This window comes from Mustela erminea, chromosome 10 (genome assembly GCF_009829155.1).
Source record: "Mustela erminea isolate mMusErm1 chromosome 10, mMusErm1.Pri, whole genome shotgun sequence".
NCBI lineage: Eukaryota > Metazoa > Chordata > Mammalia > Carnivora > Mustelidae > Mustela > Mustela erminea.
In genome coordinates this window covers 7,293,294-7,320,288 of record NC_045623.1, presented here as the reverse complement: position 1 = coordinate 7,320,288, position 26,995 = coordinate 7,293,294, and the positions used below count along the sequence as shown (strand labels likewise).

General features: G+C 45.5%; 1 protein-coding gene across 2 annotated transcripts; it reads left to right on the top strand.

The window, feature by feature from the left end:
- Positions 1–1,277: 1,277 nt before the first annotated feature.
- Positions 1,278–25,658, top strand: HAO2 (hydroxyacid oxidase 2). Of its 2 annotated transcripts, none has more exons than XM_032302733.1 (8): positions 1,278–1,384; positions 10,827–10,965; positions 12,665–12,816; positions 14,991–15,274; positions 16,605–16,814; positions 21,107–21,265; positions 21,616–21,685; positions 25,326–25,658. In XM_032302733.1, exons 2-8 carry the CDS (start codon positions 10,835–10,837, stop codon positions 25,379–25,381), a joined length of 1,062 nt encoding a protein of 353 aa, XP_032158624.1. In that variant the 5' UTR covers positions 1,278–1,384; positions 10,827–10,834; the 3' UTR covers positions 25,382–25,658. The 2 variants fall into 2 exon arrangements, with proteins under 2 accessions (XP_032158624.1, XP_032158622.1); XM_032302731.1 differs by having other exon boundaries at positions 21,481–21,685.
- The last annotated feature ends 1,337 nt before the right edge of the window (positions 25,659–26,995 follow it).

The following is a 26,995-nucleotide window of genomic DNA, read 5'->3' as shown; positions in this document are numbered from 1 at the left end:
GAAGAGAGGATGCTCCTTAGCTCCATGATCAGATTCAAAATGTCCCCAAAACACTGGACTAGACTCAAACTTGAGAATCGACTTTCAACCAGATTCAAACTATGAATCTAGTTATGAGACCTATATGTTATATCTATTACGAGACCCTTAAAAGCATTCTCTCATTTCCTTCTCATTAAAGTGTAGGAGGAAACTGAAATACAGAGAAATTAAGTGGCCATAGATTTAAGCTCCGGCATTATGCTCCAGTATCTGTGTTCCTAACCACTACACTAATGTCCCCTGGAGAGAAGGGACAAAATCCAAGATTGGAAAATGGCAATGCAAAGTCTGGATCAGGGGACAGTGAGCAGGCCTGGTGTTGTGACTGCGGAGGAATGAAAACTGCTATGGAATTTCCAGATTCCAGAGTATGGGCCCTTTGAAAGCATTTCTGAGGTCACACTGCCATCTAGCGGTAGTACCACAGGCAGCAATTACTCTCCAAGCGAACACAGTGTGGAGGAGCGGAGCGGGGCGGGACGGAGCAGGGCGGGGCGGGGCGGGGCGGGGCGGGGCGGGGCGGGGGGGGGGTGGCGGATAAAACGATTCCACAGAAGTTATATATATATATATATATATATATATATATATTTTTTTTTTTTTTTTTCCCTTCTCCAACCACAGATCCTAAAAGACAGATCCCACTGCCATGGTCCACAGAATTGCCTACAATCCTCCATATGCCGCCAAACAGTGGCTGCAAGCTCGAGTCAAATTCCAATTCTGCTCCTTAGGAGGAAAGGGTGTTATATAACTTCACTTTCTTTTCTGAAAAAATGGGGAAACTAATATCCACCCATATGGCTGCAGGCGAGGATGGGGTAAAATAATGCAGGCAATATGCGAGGCACACTTAAGCACTTAATAAATGTTCAGTGTTGTTATACTACAAAGGAGACGTGACAAGAGCTGGGGCAGGCCCAGAGGGAAGGACCTGGACAAATTGTTGTGAACCTCTTCAGACAAGCCTTTCCTTTACAGCACCGAGGCTTTTGTAATTCTCCACCTGAGATCACCTGCTCCCTTCCCAAAACCATCTTTGATGAACTGGGAACCTATATGACGTGGGAGCAAAGAAGCAACTATTTTATTCTGAAGTTTCATTTTGTAATGAACTCGCTCAAATTTGAAGTGACCTTGCAAAACTCACAAAGTTCATTTCAAGATTAACCTTGTGCTGGCCTAGTTGCTCATTTACTTCCAGGCTGGAAAATTATTACCATGAACTCATGGAGTTTTGGGTAGTGACTTAGGTTTCCTGCCACGTCCCGCAGTGAGCCAGGATTTCCACAGCTGCCTCTGGACACCACTCTCCCCAGGGACTGGAAGACGCTAACATCAGGTTTGTTCCTGGGCATTTTCTGTGTGCTTGGAAGAGGGGGAGCAGACCAAGTGGCAGGAGTTCTAGAAGAGAGACTGGAGACTGTGTGGGCATCAGAGGTGTTGACTGTGAGTTTTCAAGGTGAGAGATGTGGCCAAAGAGGGCTGTATAGAGACAGGTCAAAGGACCCTGAAGGGACTGGCAAAGACAGGCTTTGTTTCAAAGACCCTACAGAGAAGCTCTTGCCTAGCGAAGGTAAGTCTTAGAAACCACTCAATGGAATATTTATGGGCATCCTTAAGAGGGAAAAGTTCCAGCCCTTGGGGAAGTACACTGTAACTTGACCGTTGCTTCCTGAGCACTGGCAGAAGAAACCAGTGACATGGCTGTCACTCCTAAAAGGCAAAGAAGTTAACTTTTCTCAAACAACTGGACTGGGGTTGTTTCTTTGAAAAATAAGCTTTCAGGGAACTAGTTAACAATCCTCTCCAGTACAGAGCCTTCTGGGATTGTGACTGGGTCAGACCGAATCTGTAGATCAGTCTGGAGGAAACTGCCCAAGAACGGTGATGGAGTTGGTGTGGTATTGCTATAAAGATAGACACATAGATCACTGGAACAAAACAGAAAGAGTCTTGAAATAGAATCAAAGGAGAAATGCCTTTCTGCTTTCTCCTATCTCCAAACAGGAAGCGAAAGTCCCCAAACTTTACTCTTAACCACCAGGCTATTCTGCATTTTATAGAATCCTTTCCTTTGTTCAAGATCTCTATAAGGTAGTCATGTCCTCACTTTCTGGGTAGCTGAGAACTGGAGCTTGTCTAAACTAGATGGAGCAGGATATCATCTGTGGGTGTTCCTCAAGAAACAATGGGAATATTCCTAAATCCCCAGACAGCTTCCCCCAGGAAAGGACTCCTGTTAAACTCTATGCCATAACAACGGGCAGGGAATGAGCTACCGAAGTCTGTCTTTGACTGTAAACTTCTTGAAAGCAGAGATTGGCATCCCAAAAGTTAATTCATAAATATTTATTTCTCGGCCACAACAAAATCAGCTGATCCCCAGGGCTACTCCTGTCCAAATGGTGATTCAGGGACCAAAGCTGTCTTTATCTCACAGCTATGGCTTCCAGGGAGCACGGTCTTCACACTGTCGCAGCCAAAAGAAGAGAATGATGAAGGTCATGCATCATCTTCAATTCCTGGTCCGGGGTTTAACACCTGTCACTTCACCCCGAGCCCACGGGCCAGAACGAGTGGCAGAGCCCTGCCTGTCCCTTATCACCTGGGGGCTGCCCATGATGAGCAGTCAAGGTCTCTGCCTTCCTGGCCAACTGTGTGTACCCAGGAAATTGTGTTGGGTAAGCTAACGAGTAAACCTGACACAGGGTCCAAATTACGCAGTCACGGAACTGAGGCTCCCGAGCCTCAGATGAGAATGCCCGTGTCGTCGGCAAAGGGAATAACGCCCATGAAGCACCATCTGCTGGGGACTCTTTGACACAAGGCGCTGTTCTAGGAACTTCGTGTAGGCTGGAGTACTTAGTCCTCCCAAGGGCCCTGTGGGGTGGGCCTTAATATTCTTCTTTCTCGAATCTTTTTTCACACAACCATGGGGAGCAGGTAGCAGAGCTGAGGTTTGAGCCAAGTGGGCCTTAGGAAAGTCTTTCTTCTTCTTCTTCTCCTCTCCCGCCCCCTCCCCCTCCTCTTCCTCCCCCTCCCCCTCCTCTCCCTCCCCCTCCCCCTCCTCTTCCTCCCCCTCCCCCTCCTCTCCCTCCCCCTCCCCCTCCTCTCCCTCCCCACACTTCTTTTTCTCCTCCTTCTTAAGAGTCTGTTTATTTGACCGAGAAAGAGACAAGAGACCGAATATAATAAGGGGGAGTGTGAGAGGGAGGAGCAGGCTTCCCGAAGAGCAGGGAGCCCAATGCAGGGCTCCATCCCAGGACCCTGGGATCATGACCTGAGCCGAAGGCAGACACTTAACCGACTGAGCCACCCAGGTGCCCAGAGAGTCTGTCTTCTTGATTCCATGGACTCCCTCAGCTATTAATACCTTAGGGAACATCATTAGCAGCTGTAGGCAATGGCCTTCAGAAAGACAGTCTGGAGTCATTGCCATAATGAGAGGTGCTAGGAGGTTAGTCTGTGAGGTCTGTTCCAAACATGCCATCTGTTTGAGCAAATGCAAAGGCAGGAGGAGTGATCTCCCTCAGGGACACCTTTCCCAATAGCCTAGATTATGTGGGAATTGGCCAAGCTCACTTGATGCAGTTCTCCCAACCCTGCAAGATAGAGACCCAAAGGTCTCCTAAGGCACCACTAATGCTCTATTCCAGCTCAACTATACCCACAGCAAGTCAGAAGGATTCCTGGTCAGGCTTTGCTATTCTCATCGTGGGTGCATACACATGATTCCCCTGGCTTCTCTGGGTTTTAACTTTTTCCTCTCTAAGATGGGATTGTGGCACATCTACTTTCTGATCACTGTCTCCCCGGAGGCATCCCATGGCATAATGCATTTAAGAGTGCTTTTCGATTGCTAGGATTGCTTCTTCACTTAACTGGTTATTGTTTATGACCAGCCAAATAAGGAAATTTTCTCATGGAGTTGCAGATTGTTGAGGGAAGTTGGCGAGCAAAGCTACATATGCCCATGGCATTGAAATGCCAACTCTCTCATTCTAGAAACCACACTTGGCTGTATACATTTGCTTTTTATTCCATGGTACTTAAGAACCAGGCCATGGAAGTCAGAACATATCACCGCATGTGTGATGGAGGGCAAAGTACTAATTAACGAATCTCTCTAAACTGCAGGGTTCTCACCTGTGAAATGGGGATAATGACATTTGTGTTTGGGAATTGTTATAAGGGTTGAAGTAGGGATGCACATAAACGGTCTACAGGGTTTATGGCACATCATAAAACTCTTGATAAATGATTGCAATTTCATTGTCATTTTATTATCAAGGGACCATCATGCTGTCTCCCAGGGTCTTTGTGTAATCAAATTATTCCACTGCTCAATAGAACTGGGAAATCCCCAACCTTTCAAAACACCATGTGAGCACTTGGATCAAGGTCTCCCACTATGTCCTCAACAGCCTCCAAAGCCCCCGGAGAAAGCATGCAATTTACAACATGGCTGTGCTCCAGGACTCTACTTGGAAGTTATTTGTTTGGAACTCAACACATATTTTCCCATAGAAAGAATGCCATTAAAGTCGTGGTGGGGTTCCCAAGTCACTGGAAATACCCACTGGGTGGGCAAAGTAGCAGAAAATTGGCATATTTGCAATGCAAAAGAGTAGAGAGCAATGCAGTTGCATTCCTAGTCACAGGCCGAAACTGAAAACTCAGAAAACTATGTAATGCATAGCTTTTTTAATTTTTCATGAATGAGGACAATGAGGAAAAATGGGCTTAATTAGAGGAAGAGAGAATTCAGAGGCCCTTTAAGTAAAGAATCATAACTTTTTTTTTTTTTTTTACATTTGTGTTCTTAACCCAAGAGACTACATAGAACTAATCTCATTCACCACAACGGAGCTATTTTTGGTTTGCAAATGGAAAAGAGAAAAGAAATGGGAAAGATCCTGGAAAGGGAAGCAGAGGGAAGAAGGACTTCCCGTGCGAGGGGGAGGGGGAGGAAGAATCAGCCAATGGTTTGGGTAAACTGAGGAAGGAGGAAGAAGCACAGACATGTAGTGAGATGGAATCCCTGGGTCTGGGAGCTGGGAACACACGTTGGATGAGAGCCCACACCCGCTTGTAGACGGGAAGCTGTACTGTGACGCGTCAAGCAGTTCCCCACTGAAGCATAAGGTGGCACCATAGGACCAGAGCAGCTTGCAGAGAGAGAGGCCTCAAGGTTGGGGGGCAAGAGGGAAGGAAAGCTGTGAGTACCCAGCTCCTTGATGTTAGAAAAGAAGTCCAAAGGATATGCTGGTTCCCTGTTCTGAACTTTACTGCCACAAAGTAAATGGTGAACTAGTAACAGAGCCTCACTTAAATGAGGTCTTTGCATTTACCGGCCAGAGAAGCACAGAATGAGAAGACCCCACCACAACCACCACCACCAAGGAAAGACCTCAGCCCAATCTTCAAACCTGGTAAAGATTAAAAGGAAGTATATAAAAACCTATAGTTTTCAAATGAGAGACTGAGGCCTAGGGAGAGGAAGTAACTTGCCTATCCTATTCTCTTGTACCTACTAATGGTCAATAACCTCCCCAAAGCAGGCTGCCTCCCAGCCTGATGCCATCACTAGTCCACTGACCAGTTCACTGGTCCCATTTGGGCTCTACCTCCAACCTCAGCCTTTTCTGGTTGATACCTGTTAACCACGTTGGGTCAGAAGGAGTAGAGGAGGAACTGGAATGATGAAATCCAGCATAGATAAAACTCTGGAAGAGTTAGATTTTTTTTTTTAAGATTTTGTTTGTAATTAAGCTTTACACCCAACATGGGGCTCAAATTCACAACCACAAGATTAAGAGTTGCCCACTCCACCGACTGAGCCACCCAGGTGCCCCCAGCAGCCTTATGAGAAGCTAGTCCTCAAATAAGGTGCAGTAAATCCAGGGACCATGGCCAGGCTATCCAGGGGAAGTTGCAAGAGTCACCTATTATGTCAGCAAGGACACTGAATGTAGAGACGGAAGACCTAGGTTCGTTTTAAATTCTGCTACGGTGTCAGGTGGCACACATCTCTCCCCCTCTTTGATGTCCCTTGCATCTCTTATTTCTTCTAATCCTCACTGGGCAGGATCTGCCGTCTTGAGGAGGTGGGATAGTGGGCATTTCATGACCTAATTAGGTCACAATGGCTCCAGACCAGGCAAATCCCTGCTAAAAATGTGCTTCCTCTCAGAACCTCAAAAACGCCTTCAACTTGTGATAAACAAAGTTTCTGGGGTAAAACAAAGACACGAGTCATTTCCCATCATTCCCGCAGAAGAGGTTCTGAAAAACCAGAACATTCTAAGTCTCATGGTAGAATGTGACGACAGGTCAAGAGAAGTTTAATTCCCGAAAAGGAAAACCAGCTAATGGGAGTAATGGAGGGGTGGTGGGCTGAAGAGGAGAGATGATTATTACATGAAACAGAATAAAGATTTTTTTTTAATGGCCATCGTGGCCCAGGAAGGTTCCTGAGTCTTCCATTCATGCTGTGTAAGGGCTCAGGAGAAAAACCAGAACTGACCCTGGGCTGAGAGAAACCTAAGCCCATTCTCGTAGCATTTAACGAGGCTGGTGTCTGTCAGACCCACCCTGGGCCCCTTGTTCCCTTGCTCCCACACAGACGTAATTCTTGGTTCCTTAGGCCACCCGGATGTTACGGACACTCTGATATCTGACCAGATGTTTCTAGAAATCCAACTCCTTTACCCTGACCTTTCCTCCCCATTTGGAGGACTCTGTAGGAGCTCATGAGCCTCAGTTATAGCCATTGCCAATTCATGTCTTCTCTGGTCCTGACACTGACTGTGGCCCCAGCCCTGGGCTCCCCCTCCCTCTGCCACCACACATTCTACTACCAGGGCCTCCTCCTGCTGTCATGTCTCCCCTTCCAATGCTACCGTTGCTATGGTGATGGCCGTAAGCTTTGCAGCCACTCTCCTTGAGGCTGTCACCCCACATACAGTGATTAAAGCACTTTCTGCCAACCTTGAACAGTGTAATCTCTCAGACAAGGTCCCCAAAGTATAGCCTTGATGTTATCTCTCCCACTCCATTGAGAAATTTGGCATAAGTTCCCAGGGGACCAGGCCAGAGGGTCTTCAAGGACACCACCTTTCATCATCAATCACTTGCACCTGGAGCTGGGTCCTCCGAAGCAGCCTTTGCTCCCCCCTTGTATCTCAGCGACCTGCCCTGTGATTTCCACCCTGACATTTTTTATAGAACACCTAGGGGTTTCTCACACAAGTGGAAGCTCTGATAAACCAGATTCCTAAAGTGACACGAACATGAATTACGAGTCATTTAAAATCTTCTAAGACAGATAACTTGTTTATCTAGCCTAATTGCATTAGAACAAATGGCAATCTCGAAGAGATCTGCCGTGAAATGCCCACTGGTCATAGTCTAGGCCGTTCTTTCTCTCTCAGTCGGAGAAAACTACTTGACCTTCAGTCATGAGCAGTGTGTACCCTGAATGTCCTCTGCTCTTATGTTTGAACTTTCTCATCTCCCGTACGCTAGTCATGCCTCACTGTTTTTAACCAAGAGACAAAATGTCTGAAGAAAATAAATGGCCGACAATAAGCTCAAGTTCTTACAAAAGACTTAGATCCTTGGTATCCTTTTCTCCACTTTCTCTTCCTCTTGGGAGGTTGAGATAGAGGAGAAAAGAAGAAAAAATACTGCCGCGGAGATCAATAAAAATGGGAATACAAGAAAGCCACTTGATAACTTGGATCCTCCCTTGAATTCCTGGTGGTTTTAAGTCTGGTATGGATCACACTGAGACACATAAAAACATATACTGTTAAGTCTCCCTTTCACTTGTGGGGAAGGCTCTGAACAATGAAGTCGCCCTTCTGTTCAACTAGAGGCCTCATATTGGACCTCTGATAAAAATCCACTGGGCTCAGTACTTTAAAAAGATATAAAAAGACAAAAATGCATAATTATATTTTCACCCTTTGAAATTCTATTTCACCCTTGAAATTCTTTTAAATTCAATGAAACAAGTGATTAATGTCAACCAAACTATTCTGCTCTACACCATGAAATCGAAAAAAAAGAAAATGTCTGTCTTTAGAGGCTACCAGAAGACGTGACTCTGAGCCTTCCACTGTCACACTTGACTGCCTGATCTTTCACAAGTTATTCAATATCCTAGGCCACAGTCTCTCCAAATGCAAAATGAAGACACTAATGACTTCTCTGTCTACTTCGCAGGGAAGTAGAAAGGAAACAGTAGACAGAAAAAGAAATGGTAAATAGAAACATGGTAATAAAATGTTTGGTGTATACAAAGATTCTGGGCTATTTATTTCCAAGCAGTTTCCAGGAGATGGAGATTTGTTGAGATATTGGAAGTAGAAACCTGGTGGAGAATTCTCAACCAACAACACAGAAATGACAGATAGGGGAATGTTACATTCAAATAATGAATATTCGTGAACAGCTGTCACATACCATCCTAATGCCTGGGGATAGCAAGCATGCTGGGGAGCTTTTGGGGGGTTCAGTTGGTTAAGCATCTGCCTTCAGTTCAGGTCATGATCCCAGGGTCCCAGGATCGAGTGCCTCATGGGGCTCCCTGCTAAGAACGGAGCCTGCTTCTCCCTCTCTCTCTGCCTGCTGCTCTGCCTACTTGTGCTCTCTGTCAAATAAATAAATAAAATCTTTTATAAAACCCCACAAAAACAAAATAAAGCGTGTTGAGGGTCCCAATTCAGAGATTCCCTAGGGAGACACATAGGACATAGCATGTCATTGAGGGTATGACTAATTACAGAGAAAGAATGAGAAGCAAAATTGGCACAGGAAAAAGGCTCATGGGGCAAAATCTAGAGGGAAACAGGTATAAGCGTCCTCTCCCAGTGGAATTACACAGGATGCACTTCATCCCTCCAACCATGTGTTGTGACAACATGTGTGAAGCACAGACCACCATGGAGGGTCATTTTAGAGACTCATTGCCCAAAGCCTTTTATTGGGGGCTGGTCATATTGACCCTCTCTGCCACACCCATGCCTGAATTCTAGACCCTCAGAGGGAAAGCAAGCATTCAGCATAAACCACGTTGTTTGTACAATTTAGACCAGTGGGCCATACCATTCTTATCAGGGAGTAGTGGGAACCTTCTTGAAGTCCAAGTTCCCAGATTCCAACTGAGGTTCAACTTTTCAAGCAGGTCTCTCAAGGGGTAGCATTCTTGAGCCTGGTATGTTAACTCTTAGGCACACAGAGGTTTAAATCAGTGATCGCGATGCTGATGGGTAACTACAATGAGAAACACATTCCACCAAAGTCCCTGAGACTTGAAGGGTCTGGCAGGAATGAGATAAATTAGACATGGTTGCTCTACCTTGTCAAACTCAACTCAGCACCTCAGTAACTCCCTGCCTACTCACTGACAAAGTGCATTGCCTATAAAAAGCTCTGTGGCTGTGCTCCAGATTCTTCCCTGCACATCCCAAGGGCTCTGCCATAACTTCCTTCTTCTCAGTTCCTTGGGAAGGTGTTTGGGATCACTTCTCTGTTGGACTTGACTAGATTCCAGCATGGCCCTGGATTCCCTCCACCAGTTCTGGCCCATCCTTATCCCCACCAAGATCCCCGACACTCCATATTTCATTTGGCCTCCCTGGCCTCTGTGTTCGTTAGAGGAGGCGGCCCATTCACGTTTGAAGCCCTAGATCCTGGAGCTTGTTCCTGTCCCTCAGTCAATGACTTAAAAATCATTCCATTTCTGCTCACAGCCTCTGGCTAATTTTCACCCCACTGCCTGCTGCCAGGGAGATGCCCAACACTCTGGACTATAGATTCTCACCCTTTCCTGCTCGAATCCTCTCTTGCAGGAGCTCCACATGCTGTCCTCGGCTGCAACAAGTGCCTTCGGCATCTCTGTAGCTAGGGTCCCCACTCCCCTTGCCCCCACTAGACAGATCTATCCCCAAACCATGCTCTCTTTCGTCTTTAGGTGGGGCAGGGGGCATACCAAACGTACCAAGCTCCAGATCTACTTTGGTTTGGGGGTGGGGAATGAATGGCAGTCACACATATGCTGTTTTCTTGGTCTCAAAGTGAATATGTTCAATGTCCTTGCCAAGGAGACAAAGTCCATAAGTTTCTCTCTGATACCAACCAGAGCCCCAGGCAACCCATTCTAGAGATTCCCAGGAACTCCCAGGTAATCATACCAGCTCAGCCCCAATTTTCCCAGCCTGATGATCTCCTCCTGCAAAGGGTGAAGAGGTAGGAAACAGCCCTTGGGAATGTTCAGGAAACACTTGTAGTGTCTCAAATGACAAGGAAAAGCCACCCAGAAATGAAGCTGGTAAGACCATTAGGAGCTGGTCCAGGAAAGCTGTGAATGCCATGAAAGGGGCATGTGATCAGACTCACTTTCAGAAAGATCCAGGAAGCTCGAGAGAGACAAGCTAGAGAGTGAATATGGAGGCTCAGAGACAGAGAGAAGACATTTTTGTAATAATCTTATAAGAGGGGGCAGGGCCTCAACTCGATCTGAGGCCGTGAATTGTAGAGATGAGGCGATAAACATGAGGGATATTTCGAAGACCAGCTAATCAGCATTTGGGTATGGGGGCAGGAGAATGGAAGCACGGGGATCAGCATCTTTGGCTCTGCCTCCAAGGATAAGGAATGCAGAGGGGGTTAATGTTGAATCCAAACAGCTTCAGGACAGAGCCCCCACATTTACCCTCTCCTCTACATCTGACGTAACCTCAGTGTCTTGTTTGGTTTTGGTTTTTCCTTTGAAGGTCCAGAAATGCCCTTGGTGTGTTTGACAGATTTTCAGGCTTATGCCCAGGAGCATCTATCTAAGTCAACTTGGGATTTTATTGAAGGAGGATCTGATGAATGCTTCACCCGGGATGATAACATCGCAGCATTTAAAAGGTCTGGTCTTCTGTATCCTTTCTATTGTTAAGCTAAGGTGCACTGGGTGAGGGGTCCTTGGAAGGTAGCAAGTATATTTACTATTTGTTCTCTGGTGCCTCCAAAGAACATAGAGTACTCAAGATAAATTCATGGGTTTTGTTGTTATTGTTTTGGGTTTGGCGGGGTTTGGGGGCGGGTGGAGGCATGTGGCCAGGAAGAGGATGAATGGAGAAAGAGTTTATCTTTGTGCCTCTGCAGAACTAGCATGAGTCAACCTCCCTCTGCATCCCAGCAGCTCTGGCCCCTAACAAGACAGGACAGGAGTCCAGGGTCACCTGCAAGGGGAGGAGGAGTCGGCAGAGTAGGCCTAAATCTCCTGAGTTCCTCAACTTCTGGCTTGAAGGGGATAATGTCTGTTGGGAGAGGGGACACAAGAAATGTGGAGACCCAAAGACTCTTAAGGAGGAAAGGAGGCTGATTTCGAAGGGGAGCTGGGCTGGAAGAGCAGCGGGTACAGCCCAGGGTGGAAGAGAGCCCACAGGCTGTGGCAGGCCCACTGCCTGGGGCCGCATGGTCCACAAGCTAAGAATGTTTGTTTTCTCTTTTTAAATGATTGAAAAAAATCAAAAAAGGAATGATAAACTGTCAGAGGTGAAGATTATATGAAATGTGAACTTCAGTGTTTATAAATAAGTTTTATTCGAACCAGCCATGGTCAGTCATTTGCACACTGTCTGGGGCTGCTTTTGCATCGCAGCCGCAGATCTGAGTCAATGTGACAGACTGCACGGTCCACAGAGTCTAAAATATTTACTTTCTGACCCTTCACAGAAAAAGTTTGCTGCCCCTTGTAATAAGAGAGGTGAGGAGAAAACAGAAAAATGGGATACAAGGTGAACACCAAGTTCGGCATTTTCATACTTGTTCAGAATTATACTAGGCCCCTTACTTGCTTTGGCTCATTTTGCCTTCATAAGACAACTAGGAAATTTGGATTATTTCTCCCATTTCACAGACAAAGTCTGCATCTTCCCCAACTTTGTACAAACAATATATCTAGCAAAACCTTTCCACATTTGTGTGGAGGAATAATAATATTTTGTGAAAAACAAGCATTTTTGGATCCTGAGACTAAGTCTCTATTGGACTTAAAAGTGTGTTTTATATATTTACTATTTGTGACTTCCCCTACCCTTTCTAAAGCAGTACTTAAGTCCAGTCGTCAAATGAATTAGCCTCTAGCAAACACCAAAATAACAAAACTAAACAAAACAAGCCCCCACCGTGATTATTCTCTGGGATTTGTCCTCCATCAGTGGAGACTTGTTTCTAACCCGTGAGGGAAGAGCCTAGAACTCCTTCCTGCTTATTCTCTTTTCTGATCCTCATTATGGCAATCAGTCAAAGCCTCCAAGCACTGAGTCTGCTCAGGAAGGCAAGACTCAAAGACACAGACCTGTGTCAGAGCCGGACGCCGCGTGGACCACACGTGCACTGGGGGTTTAGAGCAAGAGGGGTTAATGAGGGCCAGGGTATCGGGAAAGGCTTTCTGAAGGAAAGTCGGTCTATGTAGCCTAATCAGCCAACTGACCCACCACGGTTTCTCGCGACCCAGTCTGGTGTAGACCTACACACCCGGATCTGGAGGCCCCAGTCCCAGGCAGCTGCATGCTGGAGAATAAGGCCCCTAATGGAAGATCTTTGTTTCCGAGCACAGAATCCGCCTTCGGCCCCGGTACCTGAGAGACGTGCGAGAGGTGAACACCCGGACCACGGTCCAAGGGGAGGAGGTCACGGCCCCCATTTGCATCGCTCCCACGGGTTTCCACGGCCTCGTCTGGCCGGATGGAGAAATGAGCACAGCCAGAGGTATGACCCAGCTGCCCCTCGAGGCTCCCCCCCAGGGGTCCTGAAGGGTGCTGGTGTCCTTCGGAACAATGGCAGGATTTCTCCCAGAAGGAGCTTAGGGACCGCAATCTGGTCAGGCTTGAGGAGGGATATTTGCATAACATTTCATCTGAGATTGAGAAAACATCCATGTCCATCATAACTAATGGTTAGACAGGGCGGCTTCAGAGGCGTAGATGTGGAAATCGAGCAGGCCATCCTGCAAAGAAGGGATGCAGGCCACTTACTGTCTGTGGGGAAAGGTGTTCTCAGGGTGGCTTCAAGGATGGGGCTCTCTTGGACCTGACCCCTCATGGGCCAGGGCTGGGGCTGAATGGTAAGTCTCTGAATTTAGGATGAGGAGAGGGTCGTGACATGAAGTCCTAACAAAGCCCCTGGCAGGTGCTCCTGCCCATATGTCACATTTCCCGCCTCCTTGACTGACTGTCACTTTTTTTTTTTTTTTTTAAAGATTTTATTACTCATTTGAGAGGGAGAGAGACGGGGAGAACACAAGCAAGGTGACGAGATGCAGGCAGAGGGAGAAACAGACTCCCTGCTGAGCTGGGAGCCTGACTGTGGGGCTCGGTCCCAGGACCCTGGGATCATGACCTGAGCTGAGGACAGTTGCCTAACCAACTAAGCCACCCAGGCACCCTGACTGTCATCTTACATGACAAAAAGTTTCTTATTGCGTATGTCTCCTTCCAAGTAGCCCGTTATTCTCTTCCCTTAGCCCTCTGCTCCAAAAAATAATGAGAAGAGAAAGAAGAGGAGAGGGTCTGAAAATAGTCTTGTGACTCCCTTTATAATCTTTTTTTTAAGATTTTATTTGACAGAGAGACACAGTGAGAGAGGGAACACAAGCAAGGGGAGTGGGAGAGGAGGAAGCAGGCTTCCCACCGAGCAGGGAGCCCGATGTGGGGCTCGATCCCAGGACCCCAGGACCATGACCTGAGCTGAAGGCAGACTCTTAACGACGGAGCCAGCCAGGCACCCCCTCCCTTTATAATCTTCACTCTAGGTCACATCTAGGAAATATTTTATTTGCAGGTTCCCTAGGACTTCCCTGGGATCTTTTTCTTTGACTCCGTGATACAGGAAGCAATGAATCCAAGGATTCTGGAGTTCCAAGTGGCTGGTTAGGAGCCAAGTCTGCTAGGCTAAAATACGAATATCCTGTAGAACTAACTAACTGCTTTACTAAATCTTCGTGGTGGGACATATCATGTTTTTGTAGTGGGTCCAAAGAATGGGGTATCTCCTATTGATGTTGGAAGTTGAAAATATTAAATCCTGATTAGGCCAGGTTCTCGGCTCATGGCTTGCGGAATGGTAGTGACATTGACCTAGTGGAGAATCTTGCTGAAAACAACGATCACAGTAGGCAGTGAGTGTCAACATCACTGTTGCCATCATCCTCGGCAACCTTGTAGTCACTAATCCTGTGTACAGCACATCACTTAGGAATTTTAAAAACCCTTCCAGGGGCGGCTGGGTGGCTTAGTCAGTTGAGCATCAACTCAATCTTTGCTCTGGTCTTGATCTCAGGATCGTGAGCTCCCCGCCAGCCCCTACTTAAAAAAAATAATAATAATAAATAAAATACATAAAAATGCTTCCAAATGTAGTACCTTGTTTTATCTCTCAGCAACCTTATAAGACAGGTATTGTCATTTCACTCCATTTCACAGAAGAAGAAAATGAGAGACTCAAGGAACACAGCTAAGTAGAATGAGCACTCTTCTAACTCAGATACCATGCTTTCTCCAGTGCAGAGTTCAGTCCTCTCCACTGGCATTACAGTTCCTCACCCTTTGTCCTCTTGAGTTCCCTTCTGCATCATTCACAAGTTCACGAGCAGCCCATTCTCCCATCTGAAAGCGGCAGCATGTCCAAGAGCATCCTGGGGACTAAAGGACCCCTCCAGCCGGGGATCTTGACAGAGTCTGGAAGACAGGCTATATAGCAGGGGGCCTCCCAGGCTGACCGAATGCTCCCCTATGCCCTCTCCCCCAGTGGAAAACGGAATGAGGTCAAGCTTTGTTTTCCCTTCCAGTACAAACAGGTCAGAGGTGGCACAGACTCCGAGGGCATCTCAGCCCAGCCCAGAGCCCCAACCCCCTCCAACCTGAGCTGTGCCTTTTGCTTTGCAGCTGCCCAAGCGGCCGGGATCTGCTACATCATCAGCACCTATGCCAGCTGCTCCCTTGAAGATATTGTGGCTACTGCCCCCAGGGGCCTCAAGTGGTTCCAACTCTATGCAACATCAGACCGGCAGCTCAACAAACAGCTAGTCCAGAGGGCTGAAGCCCTGGGTTTCAAAGCTCTGGTCATCACTGTGGATACACCCAAAATGGGCAACAGGAGATGTGACTTTCGAAATCAACTAGACTTACAGAGGAACTTACTGCTGAAAGACCTTCGCTCGCCAAAGGAGGTAGGAGAGCAGATCCGATGGGCAGGCATGACAGGACATACATCCTCTCCTTCCTCCCTTCCCTCTCGCCACAAAAAGTCACTGAGTGCCTCCTCTTGCCAGACACTGCAGGGGCCATGGTTCAAAAAGCAGAACTGGCCCCTGCTCCCCAGAGCTATCCGGTGACCAGGAGATGACACAGAATGTCCTCACTCCTGGAGCTAGTGCTGCTCTGCCAGAGCTGGGTGCTGAGAAATAGGAAAGCTATGGGAAGGAATTTTCCATGGCACAGGAGAGGAAATCATCAAGTTCTTCCAACATTGTCTACGCTGTGGGACACTTAGAAAATTATAATTCTGGATGGCGCATTTAAGTAAACTGATCTCCTGAAGAGGATGCTCACAGATCAGGTGACTGGTCCACAGAGTGTAGCCAGTCTAGGCCCCTCCCCCTGCTGCCTTGAGAACTGAGGGCAGTATCTCTCTACACCTAGAACGCCTTCCTGGAGCTGCACCACCCTTGTTTGGAATCTCTGAAATAGGTGAAATAGGTGACTGAAATAGGTGAAAAAGGCTACTGCCCCCTTAAAACCCTGCAGTCAGATGGGATGGAGTGCCCCAGAGAGAGAAAGCCATGATAACACTGGGGCCCTCCGTTAGGCTAGAGATAATGTTATCAGCCTTTTCAGCCAGTGGGTGGCTGTGACAGTCAAGCGACTGCACAGTTCTACTCATTAACAACAAATTAGCCTTGAAGTTTTGGAATCCTTATCTCAGATCCCAGAAGCACATTGGGATTTACGGGTATTTGATTCACATGGTGAGCCAAAGTTAGATATAAGGTAGTATCTGATTCAGGATCATCAAGTATTTCTTAGTTCTTCTAAGCTTGGGCATATCTCAAGCGTAACATGTTATATCAGCCTATAAATGTTTTTGTTTATCCCCTTCACTTATTGAAATCTGAGTTCTTTGAGAATAGGGGCTCAGTCACTGGGTTTTACACACAACTAATGAACCATTGAACACTACATCAAAAACTTATCATGTACTCTATGTTGGATAACTGAACTTAATAAAAAATAAATAAAGGAGGGACTGTGTCTTATTTGTCTTTGTGTCCCCAGATCCTGGCAGAGCAGGGACACAATTAATGATTAATGAATGAGCAGTTGAGATAGTTCATTCTTTTTGCACAAATTCTGTTAGGAAAAGGAGCTGGAAGTGTCAGTGGTTTTGTTACTCCTCTTTTAAGGCTTATAAAAGGTGGCTATCTGAATGGGTCTCGTTTAGGAATGGATCAAACAATCCTAAAGGAGCTCAGGTCTAAGGTTCTTCTTTCTTCCCCACAGAGACATACAACGCCTTATTTCCAGATGTCCCCCATTGACTCATCCTTCTGCTGGAATGATATCACCTGGCTTCAGAGCCTAACTCGATTGCGCATCATCCTTAAAGGGATTTTGACTAAAGAGGATGCAGAGTTAGCTGTGAAACACAATGTCCATGGCATCATTGTTTCCAACCATGGTGGGAGGCAGCTTGATGACGTTCCTGCTTCTGTGAGTAGGGTAACTTCAGAGGGGTGTGTGTGTGTGTGTGTGTGTGTGTGTGTGTGTGTGTGTGTATGCATGCACATGCATGTGCACGTGCTTACAGCATGGTACTCTGTGCGCTTCGGCCTACACTCCCCTCTCCCTGATCACATATGCTGGTAATGGCAAGAACTTTTAATTATTAACAGCCTAGTGTGTATCAGCTCATTTTTACAAACTTCACATGTATCATCTCTAAATCTCACAACCGACCTGCAAGACACATATCATCCTCACTCTTCTACAGATGGGGATCCTAGAGCTTAGAGATGTTACATAACTTGTCCAAGTTCACACAGTTGGAAGAGACATTCCAAAGACACTGAGGTCTCCTGCCTTCTGGGGAAAGCATTCAGCTTAAAGATTGCCTGTGTGCATGGAGTGTGACAACATGTTTTCTCATATGACACAGCCTGGGAAGGAGCAGTACCTCACTTAAACAAATAAATAACCATCTTTCAAAGTAAAACAAACCGAAAAATGCCATATGAATCCTTCTCTAAAAATCTATGACAGTCTGTGATTTTCCCCCTATCTTTTTTTTTTTTAAGGATTTTATTTATTTATTTGACAGACAGAGATCACAAGTAGGCAGAGAGGCAGGCAGAGAGAGAGAGAGGGAAGCAGGCTCCCCACTGAGCAGAGAGCCTGATGCAGGGCTTGATCCCAGGACCCTGAGATCATGACCTGAGCCAAAGGCAGAGGCTTAACCCACTGAGCCACCCAGGCACCCCATCCCCCTATCTTTTGAATTTGTGTCCATTACAAATGAAGAGGAGGCAGGCAAGGAAAGAATCTTTAAGTGGGAACTAATTGTTGATTTATTTTCCTATAGTCTACGGCCATACCACCCTGAATGCGTCCGATCTCGTCTGATCTTGGAAGCTAAGCAGGGTCGGGCCTGGTTAGTACTTGGACGGGAGATTTATTTTCCTGGAGATATATAGCTTATATTTTCCAAGAGATTCTTCTATCACTACTTGATTCATTCTAAGAAAAAGGAAGTGTGGGGTGGGGACATCTGGGTGATGCAGTGGGTTGGGCTTCTGATTCTTGTTTTCAGGTCGAGTCGTGGTCTCAGGGTCGTGGGACTGAGCCCCACGGCAGGCTCTGCTCTCCCCACGGAGTCTGCTTGGGATTCTCGCTCCCTGTCCCTGTGCCCCTCCCTCTCATGGTCTCTCTTTCTCTCTCTCTCTCTCTCTCCCTCTCTCTCATTCTCTCTAAAAATAAAAATAAATAAATCTTTAAAAAAAAAAAATAAAGAGGAGCACCTGGGTGGCTCAGTGAGTTAAAGCCTCTGCCTTTGGCTCAGGTCATGATCTCGAGGTCTTGGGATCGAGCCCCGAGTCGGGCTGTCTGCTCAGTGGGGAGTCTGCTTCCCTCTCTCTCTCTCTTCCTGCCTCTCTGCCTACTTGTGATGTCTGTCTGTCTAATAAATAAATAAAATCTTTTAAAAAAAACTAATTTCATGATTATCATTAATGACAATATTTTGGGAATTGTTTTTTGATCAACTTCTTAATGCAAAGATGACATGTTAGGTGTGAAAAGCTACATACTGTTTTGTAACTCTTCTCTTTTCTCTTTGTCAATATATTAAGAACATAATTTCATTTCAATGTATACACTTCTCTCATTTTTTTTTAAAGACTCGCCCTTCCCCCTCTACCCACCAGGCACAGAGTAACAAGCCCAGCTGGAAGATAAGGGGCACTTTACTGTAGCTCTCCGTAAGAGCTGATTGAAGGGAACAGTCAGGCATCCTACTTCCCATGCCAAATTTTGACCTGTGACCCCAGGAGAAAGTAGATATGCAGAGCACATGCTAGTTCTCTCACCTGACTCCTGCGAGGATGCCCACAGGCCACCTCCACACACCCAGAAATTGGCAGAACAGGATGCAAAAAAGTATAGCAGGTCCTGAGCAGTCCTATGGGTAGGAAGAGAAAGCAAAAAAGAGACCACCACCAGAAAGTAGCAAAAAGAGTAGAATGCTGACTCTCGAAATAACTCTATGAAACATTAGCAATCGGCTCTCTCTCTCTCTCACGAATCAGTTTAGCTAGTCTTGTTCCCTGGGGGGAGGACTGAGTAATACATGGAGAAAGAGGCTGAGTAATTGCTCCCCACTGCATTTCCTCAATAGAGAATGACTGTTGGCAAAGGCAGGACTCAGAGAGAGAATTTCTCCTTCCCCATCATGCTGATCAACATGTCATTCTCCCAAGTCATCTGACTTAACAACAAACCCACCCAACGTCATCTGGGGACAGTGCCAAGACTGGTGTGAAGCTAGAGAGGTACCTCTGGCTCAGAATTTGAGAAGGTGCCAGACAAACTTAGTAAGGTAAATAATAGTTAAATGCACTTTTAAAAAATTTAAATCAATGTAAAAAATTCCATGGTGAACAAAATATCAACATTTTAAAGAAAGATAGGATCTGTCCCTACACTCAAAGAACCTGCCTCACTGTCAACCTGGCCCCAGATCCAGTAAAAACTTACTTATAAAAACAAGCACCCACAGCTCACAGGTCAAAGTTTGACAGTATTAAAATGTTAGTTATCTGAGTGCTTTGGCATTCCTTAAATTTTGTGCCGGAGGCCAATGCCTCACTCCTCTCACCGCAGACCCCTCCCTGTGAGGGGTATAACTCTTTGAAATTCCCATCTCTAGAAGTTTCCATATAATTCCTGTATTTCTTCCTGGGACCTGGGAAATGGGTCATCTAGCTATTGTTTCCAGAAGGCTCTAATGAATGTCCTATCATGACCTATAGAAAGTAACTCTAAAGCAATACTGGACCCTAGGTTAAAACTCACTCCCTGGTCTGTTTCTCAAATTCCATCAGCCCCATCATCCAATCTAGCTTACTGTAAGAATTTACACAGATATGTTTATTTCTTTTTCTCAACATCATCGAAATATTCCAAATAATACCATGGTGGGGCTATAAAAATACCCTTATCTGGACATGCATTCTTACCAGTTCTCACATGTAAGTCTAAACGTATTCAGTTCTCCTCCACTTGTAAATTAGAGTACAAAGTTCTTTCCTCCCTGATTTCATATTCTGTTCAGTCACCCAAAGGATCTGATTGAGTTAGAATTCCCATTGATTTCTTCTGCAGCAGAAGCACCCCAGGGCCCAGTTTCGCCTCCTCTCCATTTGTCTGTCCAAGAGACATAGAACAGGAGCCCTGAGGCAGTTCCAGAACTCTGTCCTCAAGGACCCTGCTCCCAGCCTCCGCTGTCACCCCTCCTCTTAGACTTGGAGGTGCTCAGGCTTAGGCTCAGTCTGGGGCACTGTGGGTTGGCAAGGCCTCGTAGCGGCAGAGCCTGGAACTGGGGAGGCCAGGTGAGAGAAAGTCTGAGGAGAAACCAGGCCAAGTGGTAAGCTGCTTTCATTTCGCCTTTCAGAGTCTTCAACCCTGCCTCAACAGCACTGATGCTTGCATTACCAACCCACGTCTTAGATAACCCATACAGGAGCCAGGAACAAGTTGTTCAAATGTGGTGTGTAAGGAGCAATGTGCAACCCAGTTACACAAAACACGCTGTGGTCCAGACACATTTGCTTTGCCAAAAAGACTCAGGGCCTTAGCGATAGAGAGAATATTCCTAGCTGTGCCACCCTGGAAACAGAGAAGGCAGGAGAAAATAAAAGGTCAAAATGTACTTTGAAAAGAACATTAAAGTGAATGCCATAAATGGAAAATATCCCTTTTAGGATGAAGAGGAACCAAGAGTTTCTTTCGAGCTGTAGACAGTCAAACAAGTGAGTTAGAGAGAAGCTGCACTCTGTCAAGGAAGAAAATGGCATGAGGGAGAGACTGCAGAAAGTCCCTGGACTCCCAGGGCACCTGGGGGGGCTGTTTAAGCATCTGTCTTCCACTCAGGTCATGCTCCCAGTGTCCTGGAATAGAGCCCCCACATCATATGGGGCTCCCTGCTCAGCGGGGAGCCTGCTTCTCCCTCTCCTCTGCCCCTCTTCCTGCTCATGTGCGTACTTCCTCTCAAATAAATTAATTAATTCGTTTTAAAAATTAAAAAGAAGTCCTTGGGGCTCGGGAATGTAGCTGCATTGCTCTGGTAGGACAGGGGAATCATGTGTCAAGCATGGGAGGGGAAAAAAACTCATAGACAGCACCAACACCCAGACTTCCTATTCCTAACTCACACTGAGGGGGCACCTCTGCCCCATGATCCCTGAAAGTGAAAACGGAAGTCCCTTAAGCCATGCATGTCTCTTTCTCAGATTGATGCCTTGACAGAGGTGGTGGCCGCTGTGAAAGGGAAAATGGAAGTGTACCTGGATGGTGGGATCCGAACTGGCAACGACGTGCTCAAGGCTCTGGCCCTTGGGGCTAAGTGTGTGTTTCTAGGGAGACCAATCCTGTGGGGTCTTGCCTATAAGGTGAGAGGTAAACCAGCGGAAAGATACTGGGCTTCTCATTTGCCCCCACGATTTACTGTGGTTTGCCATCCAAGCTGAGCTGATTCCAAGTGCCACAGATCCCTGAGGGACAGCCCCCCCCCCTTGCCCACATCTCCTGCTTCCTTGGCAGCACGCTGCACATTCTCAGGCCCCCTCACTCCCACCTTTTCCTCTTTGCCTCCCTGTCTTCCCAGCTTAGTTCCAATTTCACAGACACCCTTGTCCTCCCCGCTGCAGTGGACAGCACACCTAGAACCAATACTCAGCACCTGCGCAGAATGTTCTTCATGCTTCTTTTTGTCTCTCCCCAACCCCCATCTTGGAAGCAGGGTGAACATGGAGTTGAGGAAGTTTTGAACCTTATAAAAAATGAATTCCACACTTCCATGAGTCTCACAGGTAAGTTTTCACAATTCTTTTCCTGCCTTGGAGCTGAAGGCATGAGGGCTACAGAAGAGGAGTGGTGGCCCTCCTTCTAGCTACCCTTCCCCCGCCCAGTGGCTGCCCAGAAGAGAGAGGAGGGAAGAGACGCCCCAGACGGAGATGGAACACAAACTCCAAATGTGATTCCTTTGCCATCCATGAAAGCAAATGAAATTTCAGATTATGGGAAAGAGGGTCCCCTTATGCTAAGATCACACAAGCAAGTTTGTTGGGTGTGGTTCTGTGGCTCATCTTTTCATATTCATGGGCTGTGAGGAGTTGAGGAATTATGGCAAGGAGGGGGTGTGGAGGAAGTGGGGAGACAGACACAACAGGAGGAGAGAAGCAGGGAGCAGGAGAAGTGCCGTCCTGTGTAACCACGGCCAGAGAAATGTGAACATCTGGAAGTTACATGCTGGTGGACTTCAGTCAAAAAATAAGTTATTATAAAGCAGTGCTCCTAAAAATTTGTACATTTTTAGCAAAGCCTAGAATCCTGATGACCTAGAAAATAGTAGTTCTCAACTAAGATCGTCGATGATTGCCTTCCTTAGGAAGATTTGGTTTAGAGTTCCAAGTTCATTTTTTTTCAGTTGGCACAAAGATTGAAAGATGGATACTTCTGGTACTTAGTGCTCAGAGGCTAACTGTCCTAACATGCCTGGAGCAGCCTCATAGAAAAGAGCTGCTCTACCCAAATGCCGGTGGCCAATGGCTCTATCTCTGCTTGTCTTTGTCTGCTGTAGATCTAACTGACCACAACATGAAAGGACAGACACGATGAACCCCACTGAGATGTCTGTTCCCTCCCCAGTTCTAAAATTTGGTAATAACAAACACCTTCTCCAGAAGTAAGGAAATAATGAATCAAGAGCTCCAATGTGGAATCAAGATTATCATTATGCCATTAACTTATTTCCATAAATGTTACAGAGCATTGGTTATATGCTGAGCCCAAGACAAGATGTTCAGGTTCTTCTCAAGTCTGGCTTTGGTCTGATATTTAGACAAGAGTCTTATACTCAATGTCTAAATTATCTTTGTAGTATCCACTGGGGCTGCAGATTCAAACTTTTGGGCTTGAGTAATACAAGTTAGAAACCTTAGATCAGCATTAGTGCCAGCACCAGCGTCCTTCCCACTGAGCAGATTAATTAAAGAAAAAAAAGTGGGAGCTGGATAGATCAAGGCATGGAGGACAAGGACCATCAGCTTTGGATAAGAGCCATACTCTTCAGAGCCAATGAAGATAAGTTAGTAAATGACCTGGTATCCCCAAGGCTCTCCCATAATGGAGAGGAGGGCATGAACATGAACAGATATCATACTGGTGTGTTTTGCCCCTGGGAGAGAGAGGGGTGAAGGATGGGTAGACCCATGTGCTTCTACAGATTCCAGGAGGTTGAGATGACTTCTCCTGCTGCCCCAAATATTTTCTCCCATCTTTGAGAAATGATGTCTGATCCTCTTTTAACAGAAGCCTGTTGGGGGAATTCACAATAACAAAGCTTTTTTTATTTTACCAAAAGTTAACACTTAACAATTCTTGGGGTAGAAATATTGGTTGGAAAATCTCCTTCTGAAGTAGAGTGGAGAGTGTCCTTTTTTAAAAGGGGCAGAGAAAAAAACAGAATTGTGAGCCCATTTAGGGCTGACAGTTTATACTCCCCTTCTTCTAACTGTTGTACAATGAGAATGTGTTTTTTTAAATGCAAAGAGAGAAAAATGAGTAATCACAACCAAACACGGGTCTTTCTCACAGCAATGAGAAAGAATAGGAAACTCAGGCAGCAGGGCATTGGTTGGCGTCCTCTGCATAAGAGTCTCTCCCCCAGGCTTTGGGGAAGAAGGGATTTCTGGCGGTTGGAAGGGGGGCCTGGGCTTTTGGTGGAACTCACTAAAATGCAAAATCAGAGCATGAAAGCCCCAAGATTCTGTCACTCCTTATCCCTTCCACACACAATGCATGTAAGATGCCTGACACAAAATCAGCACCCAGGAGGAATCCATTAATATCATTTCTCTCTCCGAATTTCCCTGAAGATGTATGACATTTTCCCCTTATGACCCTGTAACATCACAGCCCTAGGAGGAACCTCTATTTGTACTATTGCTGAAAGCAAAATCAGCTTAAAAAGTCAGGGTTTTTCTGTGAAACCAATTGCTGAAATTATACTTATAGGAAGGCTAAAATCATCAACTGTCTTGAAAAATGTCCACATACAAACCAGGCCAACAGAGGCTGCAGGTACCTCACTAACGCCCTAGCCTTCATAAGGGGAGGAGGCTGAATTAAAAAGTATATAAACCTTCTTGAGGTTTATTGTTTGGAATTACCCACTTCACTTGAAAGTAGCCAAAACATGTTAGTGTAAGTATCCTCCTAATTTATAGTAATGAAAAAATTATAAATACGCATTCTCTCTCAAAATTCCACTGAGCCTCTGCCAAGGGCAGGGCAGTGCCCTTGGGACTGCAGAAGCCAATCTGATGAAAGGCAAGTAAGTAGCAAGTAAGTATAGAAACATTACCAAGGTTTATGTGTCCAAAGGTCTCAAAAGGGAGACATTTTGAGTCAACTAGTGAGACATTTTTACATCGTTTAAATATTATTTTTATTACAATATAGAACCCAAGATCAAGTTTTGGTCTTCTCTGTGCTCCTTGAATGGATCTGCCTCCTGTGAAGACCTATTCTCTGCCCTGGGGAAAACCAAAGTTTTTAAGACCACTGTCCATTCTGAGGAAAGCCACCTCTGGCACCAAATTCTTGCTTCTGCTGAATGAGTTCAGTCTGTGGGTTACTTACACATCCCATGCCTGCCATTTCTGTCCCTTGCGATGGACCCAGGTGTGGTTTTAAGAGGGGGAAAGAACCCTCTCATTAGTTATATTTTGGCGAGTAATACATTTTGCTAAAGTTGTGTTTTGGGATGTGCTGGTGCACACATCGTACATGTGGAGTAAACTTTGAATTAATCATTGCACATTGTGGCACTCAAGTCTTTCTAAATTATCATCACCAGGGATTTCCCATCTACTCAAGGTCACAACTCTCCAGTCTGTACCAATGGACTACCCCCTTCCTCCTTCCTCTTTGTGCTTCTTATCCGATGTCACTCTCTTTAATCCCTGCATCTAATCTCAGCTACAGTTCTAATTTTGCATTTTAATTAAGATCCTGCACTAAAAAAATGTTACCTTTTGCAGCACTTTCCCTTAGAAGGCAACCACTGTATGAAATACTCATCCTATCTCTTATTCCCGACTCATATTTTTCCCTGACACATACTTCCTAGATCCCTGAGCTTTATCAGCATTCAGATAAAGGCCAAGTATATCTATGGCACATATGAATAGATTTTTCAAATGCTAAAATAATATTTCTATATTTTTACTATGCCATTTTGGCATGGCTGTGTTGATAGAGGACTCGGGCACAGACTCATAAAGTAATTCTCAAGGCAGTCAGAATCACATATTCATCTGGTATCCATAATGTTTTTTCAGGGTGAGCACTTCAAGTCAGGCTTGTTCCCATTGGATCATCCCCTTATCCATGAATGAGTGGGTTACTGGTGTTTTAAAGAAATAAACTCATTAACTCTTCTTTTAGGTTGCCGGTCAGTTGCCGAAATCAATCAGGATCTGGTCCAGTTCTCCAGGTTGTAAAGAAAAAGGGCTAATGACCAGACCGCTGAGATTGCCCACAGGGGGAGACAAGCCCAAAGTGTGGTGTGTGATGTCGTCCTGCCTTGGCCCCATCCTGTCCAGAGGCTCATCCCCTGCATCTTCAATCATTCTACCCCTTGTGCTTCAGGCCCTCCAAACCCCTCCTCTTCCTCAAATGTGACATGCTCTTCTTTGCCTCACTACTTGTTAGATGCTCTTGCTTAAAACTGTGCTCTAAAGAAAAAATGTTAAAAATATGGATCAACAATGACTAAAATAGTGGATTAATTTTTTTGCCTATCCTATGTATCTCTATGAACCAATTAATGGAATTTACACCCTGCACAGAAGGGCTATATATAAAAAATATTCTCCCAGCAAAATAATACTCCAATCTGTAGATAACAGGGAAATAATACAGTTGAAACATGGGCTTTGGAGTCATATATATCCTCTATACCTCTATGAAATAACTATGAGGATTTGTACTCTCAACAGAAGAGCTATTCATATAAAATATTCCTCAACAAAAATCATACTCGAGAGCTGTCTATCAAACAGGACAAGATAGACCAACCAGATGAAAGATGGAAAGTAAATCGAAGTAAATCGAATGTAGTTAGAACACTTAAAACAGTAGTAGATACCTCACAGGTCATCTCTACAACCCTGAAACCACCAGCTGGGGGCTTAACTATGTCATTCCAGATTGGTTTGGGGTAAGAGTGAGACAAATCACAATAGCATATGGCATTAAGGCAATCCGGTCTACAGATAAGGATGTTAGCTTACTTGTACTAGAGAATCTAGTACAAGTTCTCCCTGAACATATCTCTTGGTAATAACTGTACACACACATGTGTGCTATTTTTTTTTAAGTTGCTTTTCCTGCAGACTCAGAGAACTAGATGCAAGATTCCAAGGGAAACATGCAAAAATATCATAAAGATAGTACCAAAGGGCAGTTCTCATTGCCTCAGAAGTGTGGACAGAGGAATTTCTACTGTCACCTGAAGAGATACATATTAAATCTCAGAAGGTACTTTTTGACCTCTAGAAATGTCCTACATTAGAATGGATGGGTAAAGAAGGCAAAGAAAGCTTCTCCACTAGAACATTTTCAACAATTGAACAGAATATTGGGTACCTAAGAGATAAACACTGTGTTCCGATAAAGACAATCAGCTTTAGAGTCATCCGAGGGTCAGGATGCTTGGACTCCGACTACGGCTCCACTGTCCTCAAGCTGTTTGGCAAGACTCAAAACATCTTTGTCTTTATCTATCAAATAATACTAATCTTCCTGGATTCTCACTGTGGAAATAAATGATTTGGGGACTTCTGATTCCCAATCCAGAGTATAGGAGCTTGGAGGTCACCAGTCCATCCCAGCAAAATAAAAAGCTGAACAAACTGAAAAATCAACAATTCCTTTCGATACCGCAGAAGAGTGAGGTCAGAAGGGAAAACCACTGTCCCCAAAATTGGAGAGACAGGAATACACAGAAGCAGAAATCTTGAAAACCAGCACCAGGGTCAGAACACCTAAACTGTAATTGATGAGATGCTGGAGGTTCTCTGTGGGCGAGTCTGAAAGTTAAAATGGAGGCCCAC